At 33.6% G+C, this 10,193-nt stretch overlaps 1 protein-coding gene across 3 annotated transcripts; it reads left to right on the plus strand.

The window, feature by feature from the left end:
* The first annotated feature begins 336 nt into the window (after positions 1-336).
* LOC115999259 lies at positions 337-4,164 on the plus strand. 3 transcript variants are annotated; one of them, XM_031239109.1, is made up of 5 exons: positions 339-576; positions 773-839; positions 2,059-2,258; positions 2,331-2,462; positions 2,535-4,164. In XM_031239109.1, the coding sequence occupies exons 3-5, from the start codon at positions 2,059-2,061 to the stop codon at positions 3,856-3,858; spliced, it is 1,656 nt and encodes a 551-aa protein (XP_031094969.1). In that variant the 5' UTR covers positions 339-576; positions 773-839; the 3' UTR covers positions 3,859-4,164. The 3 variants fall into 3 exon arrangements, with proteins under 3 accessions (XP_031094968.1, XP_031094969.1, XP_031094970.1); XM_031239108.1 differs by having other exon boundaries at positions 337-576; positions 2,331-4,164; XM_031239110.1 differs by having other exon boundaries at positions 529-573; positions 769-839; positions 2,331-4,164.
* The last annotated feature ends 6,029 nt before the right edge of the window (positions 4,165-10,193 follow it).

Consider the following 10,193-nt stretch of genomic DNA (forward strand, 5'->3'; position numbering starts at 1 on the left):
TTACACCAACAATTTTTAGTTTTTATTAGGGCCTAACTTTATTGGCTCTTATTAGATTTCTTACATATTTGTTAAAGTGAAAAAGTATTGCAAGAAATTCAACGATGTAAAAATATAGTGAGAGAATTTTAAATTTAATGATGTGTAGTTAATACTCATTTTAAAAAATGAGAGAAAATTAAAACAATAAAGATAGTCTAAGAGATTAGGCGAACGGAAAATACTTGAACCTGGTTGTAGAATGTAGATGCTTATACCCAGTTACCCCTTGTGAACCACACTGTTTAAACAAATGAAGCGTCAAAGGGTGCTACGGTAGCGTGGCGTGGGGTGAGTAGAAAAAGGCTTAAAAATAGAGAAAGGGGAAAAAAGAAAAAGCAAAGAAAAAGCCAAAGCGCTCTTCATCATTTCACCATCTCCTTATCATTTACCTCCCAACTACCCGAAGTCGTCTGTTGAAGTCTGGCGACGAGTCTGTTGGGTGAGAATGACGACTTGACTCACTCTCCCTCATCTCCTCATCTTGCTGCATTCCATTCTCAGACCCTCCCTTCTCTCAATTTCTGTTTTTTTCAGGTGATGAACCCTAATTTAGGTTTTTTGGGGGGTAATTTTCGAATTAGTCCTTTCTGGTTTGTTTTTAATTGTCTGTTATTCGAATTTTACGATAAAGTTGAATTCTTTGATGCATTTATTCTGGGAAGTTATAATTTTACTGATTGAGTGCTCATTTGTGTTGTTTTTTATTGTTTGTCTTTGCTGTGTAATTCAGGACATTGATTCCAGGGTTGTTTGCTTATAAGTTTCCTTTTACGATCTGGCACGCGCTTGATTCTCAGGTGGCTTTCTGATTAAGATCTCTTCATCAGTGTTCCAGTTCCTCTTGATATTTTTCTGTTTAGAGAACGATTCACACTTGTTGGTTAGATTCTATTGTTTTTGTCTTTAGTGCTGTGTTGAAGGGGTGATTGTAACTTGGCGTTGGCAATGTACTACTTAGTACTGTCTAACTTCTGAGTGAGCTAAGAAGCTCTTATTTAGGAGTACTTAGCTTTTAGTTCTCATAACACACCAATATGCTGCAAAGGAAATGACAAGAAACACAATCAAGTAAAGTGTGTGTATACATATACATATACATATACATATACATATACATATATATATATATATATATATATATACACATATATACACACACACACACACACACACACACACACACACACACATATATATATATATAGGGTGGTGTTCCAATGAGGACCTTTCCTCCCGTGAGAACCTGGGAACTTGTACATAAATGCAAACAATCTACACTGGAATAGTTTGTGTGCATTTATGAAGACGATTGTGTGCACTATGTTTGTTCGCAGGTTCTCACAGGAGAAGGGGTTATCTTTTGATCATTAATATATATATATATATAATCTAGCCATGACAACATAGGAATGCTCTATGTATTGCCTTTAATCATATGAAATTTGGCTCCATGATAACCAAGGATATGCATAGTTTGTCTAAACTCATACTTTTTGCAATTCTTTATTTTTAGCTATGTTTTTCATTTAGTGCCTATTGCCAGTTTCGATTTAGTTACATACTTACATCAGTTACATGTCTGGTTATTATATAAAAATGTATAAAAATTAATATGATTTTAGGTAAGGGCCTCAGCTAATTAGGTAGCAAGGCCTATTTTATTGCTGAACAAATACATGTTAACAAGATTTATAGAGGTCAATCACCAAAAGATTCTGTGCTATGAAATATCTAAAACTTTTTTCTTCATTCACATCAACAACTTTAATTCACCATCTTTTGCTTGATTTATAAGAAACATATTTGAACATATCCCACTTTCAGTGTGATACGGAGTATATTTTACCTGCGAATTTGGTTTCTTTTCCCCTCCTGAATGTCTTTAATTTGGTATTGCTTGCTTTATTTATATAAAATTAATAACCATATTTTCAACATGTTATATTTTTGCAAATATGGGTTGCATTTGTTAACATTGGTTCTTCTATCATTTACTTGCCCCTATTTCTGTTCCAGATGAATTCCAATTCAGAAGATAGTGCTGGCCCTCTTTCTTCCTGTGTTTTATGTCTGAGAATCCTGACATCTGACAATGATGTCAGTGATGTTGACCATATAAATCTGTGTAGTGATTGTAAGTTCTTGCTCCTAGAAGATCTTGATTCCCCTATACGAGATGTGTATCGGTGGAGGACATCTGGGTTAAGAAGAACAAGGTATAATAGCAGATCTGAGTCCATTGAGAATCTTTTTTCACAACAGTTCTCACGTATGATTAATTTGGCAAGGCAAAACCAGGATAACAATTTGGAGCATGATGATCATTCTTTCGATGGAGATGCTAGTGCAAGGTCATGGCGGCTAACAAGTTCTCGCAGCACTCCCAGTGGACCTAGGAGGTGGAGGCTAAGAAGAACAAGGTATAATAGCAGTTCTGAGTCCATTGAGAATCTTTTTTCACAACAGTTCTCACATTTGATTAATTTGGCAAGGCAAAACCAGGACAATAATTTAGAGCATGATGATCATTCTGTCAATGAAAATGCTAGTACAAGGTCATGGCAGCAAACAAATTCCCGCACCACTCCCAATGGATCTAGGAGGTGGAGAGTGCCTTCTGATACTGAAAGTGATGTAATTGATTCTGTCTTTTCAGAGAGTGAATCAAATCTCAGCTTCAGTGGCTATAGGGTTATGCATAGTGAAAATGAAACCGTTTCCTATAGTGCCTATGGAGGGAGCTCTACTGCTTCTGTTGATGGTAGTAGCTTTCTTGGCATTGGAAATTCTGCAGATGAAGGAAGTGATCTTGACACTGATACTGATATTGACCCCATGCGTGCTGGTATGTACCCTTGGGACTCGGATCAAGAAGAGGATGACAATGGATGGCAAGAGGCTGATAGCGAGGAAAACACAGTCGGTGTTCTTGGTGATAGATCTCTGCAAAGGTCAGTGACTTTGCATGAGAGCACTTGGGGAAGACTGGGCATTCTTTCTGCAGAATTTGAGGGTACAATTGATTTGAGAATTCAGGAGAGGATTCGAGCACAAATTGCTGGCATCTCTAATGATCTCGAGGAATTGGAGCTACATGCTAATTTTGTGGATGCAGACTATCTAGATGCCCAAGGGTTTGATGAATTGGTCGAGCATCTTGCTGAAACTGATGGTTTAAGAAGAGGAGCACCACCTGCAGCAGTCTCCGTTGTAAACAGTTTGCCACGTATAGTTATTAAAGATCACAAGCAGCTTGATGACTTGGCTTGTGCAGTATGCAAAGATTCTCTATTTGTAGGAACTGTAGTAAACCAACTTCCTTGTTCTCATGTTTATCACCCTTCTTGTATCTTGCCATGGTTAAGTTCAAGGAACACCTGTCCCCTTTGCCGATATGAGCTTCCAACCGATGATCAAGATTACGAGGACAGAAAACTGAGGAATGGAAATGAGTTTGCGATTCGTGAAACTCGGCAGCATGACATGAACGAGGGCAGTTCCTTAGATGCCATTGATGATACTGAAGCAATGGAACCTCGTGAATTTGGTCATGGAAGAACTGAGCAAGGGGAAGTCACGAGTATGAGTAGATCCAGCACCCGAACTGCCCGGGGGAGATGGTTTTTTCTAGCTGCTGCAGCACCCGTTATTAGTGTTGTTGGTATTGCCATTGCGTTGTGGTTGGGCAACCCATTGACAGAGCAGAGTAGGTCAAGCATCCTTCGAGCATTCTGTCCTCACAGACAGCTTTCAAATCATCCTCCCCATTCACCAAGAGTGAACAACCGAGAAAGGAGATGGTGGTCTCCGTTTTAGCGTCCTCTATAATTGCTCAGTTCATACTCCGAATTTGATTACTCCAAGTGACCCATCTGTTTTAGGCAAATCCACGAAGTTTGGCCTCCTTTTTCTGCGTGTTGCCCTTTCCACAAAGTCCAGGTATTATGTTGTGTTGTGTTATGTGTTGATTGCATAGGCAAATTTAAGGTATAAGTGAAGGCAACTGTTTTCGATTTTCTGACATGTATTGATTTCTGATCACATTAATAACAATGTCAGCTGGCTATTTTGGGGAGAAAAAAATATACAGACTCTAAAGGGGGTGTTCGGTTGGATGGAAAACAATTTTCATGAAAAAGGTTTTCCTAAAAGTGGGGGAAAATGTTGCTTTATGTTGTTTGGTTCATGGAATTCAACTTCCTTTCAAAAAAGAAATTCCTAAAAGTTGAGGAAAACAAATTCGGTCCACAAGGGTGGTATTTTGTTTTCTACAAGATTTAGAGAAAAAATAAACACGGTTGGACTATTATATTCTTATGAAAATTTCTTAATTACATGGGTATAATTTATTATCATTAGTATTGTTAAGGGCATATTGGTCTTTATATTCATAATTCTTCATCATTCAAAACTCAATCAAACAATGGAATCTATATTCTTAGTAATTTTTATTCACTAACCAAATAAGGGAAATCATTTAGTAATTTTATTTTCTATGAAATTTCAATTTCATTCCTTTTTAAATATTTTTCGCGAACCAAACTGGTCTTAAAAATCCTATTTTCTTTCGTTCTGTTCTAGAATTCATATCCAATCTCAACATTGTCAATACTATGATTGCGGTAGGTGCTAGGCGCTAGTTGAGCGGTAGACTAGCGCTTAGGTGGCAACCTATAAAAACAAAAAAATAGTGCATGTGTATGGATGTATGTCATATATATATATATATAACTAACAAGACCGACTTGCTCGAGTTAACTCGGCCGAATTCGGCTGAGTCGGCCACCAACTTGGCCTAGTTGGCCAAGTTAGGCGCTAGGCGGCCGCCTGGAATAATTCGCCTCGGCTTAGGGCGCTTAGACGGTCGATTTTTGCAACAGTGGTCAATACCGGCTAGAAATCATATCCAATCTCAACTGTTGTTAAGTCAGGATTTCAACAAAGTTACTACGGAAAATACGCCCTCTATTTTTAATATATAAATTAGAAGAAAATGAGGATTGAATTGGAATGTACAATTTAGAGTGCATTAAATTAAGAATTGTGATCTTATAGATAAAATATAAATTTTACATAGATTTGAAAAAAATGTTATGTTTATGAATGTTAAAATGGAACGTTTCATGTGACTAGCAGATTTTACCAATGAAAAATTTTATTATTTTTGTAAGGGGAATGATAGTTGGCAATTATTATTGCGTAGATCGTGGTCCACATAATTGTATGGATCACGGTCTAAAAATATATAACATATATTACCTCATAAAATATATTATTTTAACTCATAAAATATTTTATTTTACCCTAAATTTTATTACTCTAATAGATAAAGTATACTATACATTATTCTAACTCATAAAATACATTATTTTAATCCATAAAATAAATTATCTTAGCTAAGAAATTTAATTATTCTAACACATATAAAGTATATTATTCTAACTCTAGAATGTTTATTATTCTAACATGCGAGCATAACAAAAAAAAAAAACATAAAAAAGAAATCGTTTTGGACTGTGGTCCACACAGCTATGTGGACCACGGTCCACACAATCATTTGCCGATAGTTGGACTTCCTAAACTAAAAAGAAATTGTAACTCACTTTTTTTTTGGGATAAATAAAAGTCAAAAAAATGATAAAAAGTGAGAGTGTGTAATATGGGGCAAATTATTGCATGTACCATGGACCAAAAATAAAAAGTATATTATTTTTGTACTGAAGGTACATTATTTTTGTACTTAAATAATGTACCTTCAGTACAAAAATAATGTACCCTAAAATAATGTATGTACAGTACAAAAATAATATACCTTCAGTACAAAAATAATGTACTTTTTATTTTTGTCCACACAGCTGTGTGGACCATGGTCCATGCAATAATGTTGGTAATATGACAATTTATATCGTGGATCAGACTGCACAATGTATTGTGCACCTCGTACCAAAACGACGTCATTTTGGTCATTTTAATTAACAGTTTGTTTTATTTTGAAAATCACGTTTCCCATTTTGGCCGGTCTATATATATATTTGTGTTAATATTCTGTATATTCTTTGAAGGCATTATGTGTATTGTAGACTATGATTCTGTGTATTCATGTTAGGTGTACTTAAACATAGGTTGTGACGTGTTTTGTGTATTCTAATGTTAGGAGGATGATTTCTGTGTAGTTGTGTCAATATTATGTGTATTCCCTGAAGTCATTCTGTGTATTCTAGACAAGGATTCTGTGTATTCTCTAAAGTCATTCGAAATGGCGTCCGTTCAGTAACAATATGGCGTCGTTTCGAACCAGGGTCCATAGTGCACTGTGGAGCCTGGTCCACGCTATAACGATTGGTGTAATATAGCTCTTGTTATAATTTAAGTTTTCTCTAGAATTTTAATAAGTAATTATTAAATTGTAAATTAGATTGCAAATTTTACTATGGGCCACGGTCCACAATGCATGGTAGTTCATGCATCAAAACAGTGTCGTTTTGATTAATGAAAAGAAACGACAGAAATGACACCATTCCGCAAAAGTAACTCTGTGTGTATAACATATTCAATTTAATTTTATATACGCTGCAGTTTCCTTTCAACACAACTACAGTTTCTTTCCAATATAACTATAATTTTATTTGACATTATACACTTAAATATGTGAAACTGTTATTCAATTTCATTTTATATACACTGCAGTTTCCTTTCAACACAAGTACATTTTTTTTTTATATAACTACAGTTTTATTCAACATTATACACTTAAATATATGAAACTGTTATTCAGTTTTTTTTTTGAAAACACTGCAGTTTCCTTTCAACACAACTACAGTATCATTTCGATATAACTACAGTTTTATTGGACAATATACACTCAAATATGTGAAACCATTATTCAGTTTCATTTTATATACACTACAATTTCCTTTCAACACAACTACAATTTCATTTTGAATAACTACAATTTCATTTGATAATATAAAAACAAATGTGAAACAGTATCATTTGAGATGAACTGTTGTTTCATTTACATAGCTCTGTTAAAATGTGACGACAATCGTTTTTTTACTTAAAGAAACGATGTCGTTTTTGGACCATGATCCACAAAGCTTTGTGGAGCGTGTACCACTGTATAACAACTGAAATTAGACACAACACGGTTACACAATGTGTCATTAATGGATTTATATGATTATATGATCATGACACAAACTCATTAAGAGACATGATACTAGCTTATTTAGCACATTAAAATTACCCTTTTTATTCATTTACACAAACTTATTACACTACAAGTTAACAATATGTTAACGTTTACTATTTAAATATTTTTATTTAGAATAATACGTAGTACTAACAACAATACAACAACAACAATTATAATAATATAAAGCTAAAAATTGTATTTATCGAGTAATCTTTTACACATTTTGATAATTCATTGTAGTTTATAGGGAAAATGACACTTTTTCCCCCTAAGTTATGTGCATATAACACTTTTCCCCTCTGAATTATTAAAGTGGCAATTTTTTCCCCTCAATTATTTTAAAAGTGACAGTTTTTCCCCCTGAAATGTTAAATTGACATTTTTGCCCTTAAAAATAACTATTTCATTTGTTTTTATTCTCCAGCCAATTATATTACTAATATATATGGAAGATTACAGTTCGATACGAATCTAATCGAACACCGTAACAATTGAACTTAAAAAGTATGGACGGTTACGGTTGCGATTCAGAACTGAAAAAATAAAATAAAATAATTGTTAAATTTAAACTATTTTTAAATAAGAAATAAAATTATAAAAATAAATAAATAAGTTTTGATTAGCGGTTCAAAATCGAAATTGGAACAGAACCGTACTGATTTATCAAATAAGTGTTTGATCATTTTCACTATATATGACTGTGGTTCAGTTCCGGTTCACGGTTCAACAATTATTTAATTTTATTTTTTCGGTTCTGAATCGTAACCCGAACCGTCAATACTATTTCAGTATGATTGCTACAGTGTTTGGCTAGGTTCGAACCGAATCGTGATCATCCATACATATAAGTAATAATTTGTTGGAGAAGAAAAATATGAAATAATTATTTTTTAAGGGTAAAAATGTCAATTTAACATTTCAGGGGGAAAAATTGCCACTTTAATAACACAGGGGGAAAAAGTGCTATATGCACATAACATAGAGGAAGAAAGTGCCATTTTCCCTAGTTTATAATTATTTTTTTAGCGGGTAAACAACGTACTACTACTAATACTATTATATTGAAATGAAATTAGAATATATATTTGCATCATTAAAATTTGTATGCAATTTATAATGTATTTTATTGTAATACTATTATAATGTATTTTATTTTGGAAAAATTTTCGTTTTTGTTTTTCAATTGTTCTTGTGTTATAAATGTAGTCATTATCTTTCAATTGTAATCTTTATTTTTTTTAGTACTATTAACTCTGGTACAATGTAGTATCTGTTCATATCTACTTTCTCAACCTACTGAAGCACAAAGAGTTAACAGTTGCCTCCACTAAGGCTCGAACTCACTCCCATCATCCATGTGAGAGTGTAACCCTTCAATTATTAATATAATCTAGTTGCAAATTAAGTCATTGTATTTCAATTGTTATAAATATACTCTTTCAAATTTTGATCTAATTTCAAATCTAGCCACTAATTGAAAGTACTTAGATTTGTATATCAATCAATAATTAAGGACTAAATTTACAATTGGATTAACAATTAAATAACTAGATTTACAATAATGGAAATATAGAGATTATATTCATAACTAGATCAACAATTAAAAAAAATTAGATTTCTTTCCAGAGATATCATTATATTAGGCATTATCAACTAACATTACATCCAACAAAACAAAACAGGAAATGGACAAAAATTCCATTCCACACAACCTGACTTAGATTGGATATGGCATCCTAGCAAGCAGATGAGTTGCCATATTCGCACATCATTTCACAAAATTAAAGCTAACATTACCAAATGATTTAGCTATTTACTTAATATCTTTACTATACTATAAGAGCCAATAAAGTTAGGCCTATAAGAAGCGCAAATTATACTGTGGACCATGGTCCACAATGCATTGTGGACCATTGTCATGGCTGATACTGCAACTGTGTTGAGCGGATACTGCAGTTGTGTTGAACTGATACTACAGTTGTGTTGAAAGGAAACTACAGTTGCACGGAACAGAGGTCGGTCATCCGTTCAACACAACTGCAGTATCCGTTTAACACAACTGCAGTATCAGTTCATCACTACTACACTTTCAGATGGAAGAAACGACCTCTGTTCTGCGCAACTGCAGTTCCTTTCAACACAACTGCAGTATCAGTTCAACACAACTACAGTTCCGTTCAACACAACTGCAGTATCAGCAATGACCCATGGTCCATAGTATAACGACTGTATAAGAAGAACTAAAAATGTTCATCGAATTATTTGATGAAATGAATGATTCAGATTATTTCGATTTTAGTATTTTTTTATTTTCCTACTTTAGCCTCTATTAAATCATTTACTTTTCTTAAATACATCTGCACTCTGTAAGTATAAACTTTAGTAATAGAATATTTCGTTAACTATTTATTATTCTTAACTTACTAATTGATTTTCATTAGGATAAGTTCGAACCACATCCCAATCAAAGTTGTCATAAATTTTGAACATATACTATGAATATGTTAGAGTGTATTAAAAAATACAATATAAACTTTAACATGAACTTTGGTCAATTAATTAGCCAGATTATAACAGGGCGTTTGGTTAGAAGGAAAGAATTAGGTGGGAAAAGAATTGCAATTCCATAGGAAAAGAATAACGCGGGAATAAAGTGAGATTTTAAATTCCAGCGTTTCGTGGCACGGGTACACCAAGATTATAACAGTTACGTGGACTATGATCCATGTAATAATGATTGCATTTTACCTAGTGTAACACGCGCAAAGCACAAAAGCCACACACAGTAGATGCCTTTCTAGGCACGGGTACACCCGACTTGATAAAGAACTAGTGTTTTACCTGTGCGATGCACGACAACAATAATGATATGATGAATTAAGGTAGAAATTTACAAAATGGAAAATCATTGTAGAATTGTATGAACGAAACTATGATGAAATATTATAATAACATT

The sequence above is a fragment of the Ipomoea triloba genome, chromosome 12 (genome assembly GCF_003576645.1).
Source record: "Ipomoea triloba cultivar NCNSP0323 chromosome 12, ASM357664v1".
Classification (NCBI taxonomy): domain Eukaryota; kingdom Viridiplantae; phylum Streptophyta; class Magnoliopsida; order Solanales; family Convolvulaceae; genus Ipomoea; species Ipomoea triloba.

Excerpts from the sequence above, each read along its gene's own strand:
- LOC115999259 (XM_031239108.1), top strand. The coding sequence starts at position 2,059 with ATGAATTCCAATTCAGAAGATAGTGCTGGCCCTCTTTCTTCCTGTGTT. Across the intron at positions 2,259-2,330 it reads TCTGGGTTAAGAAGAACAAG|GCAAAACCAGGATAACAATT; the intron begins GTATAATAGCAG and ends TAATTTGGCAAG.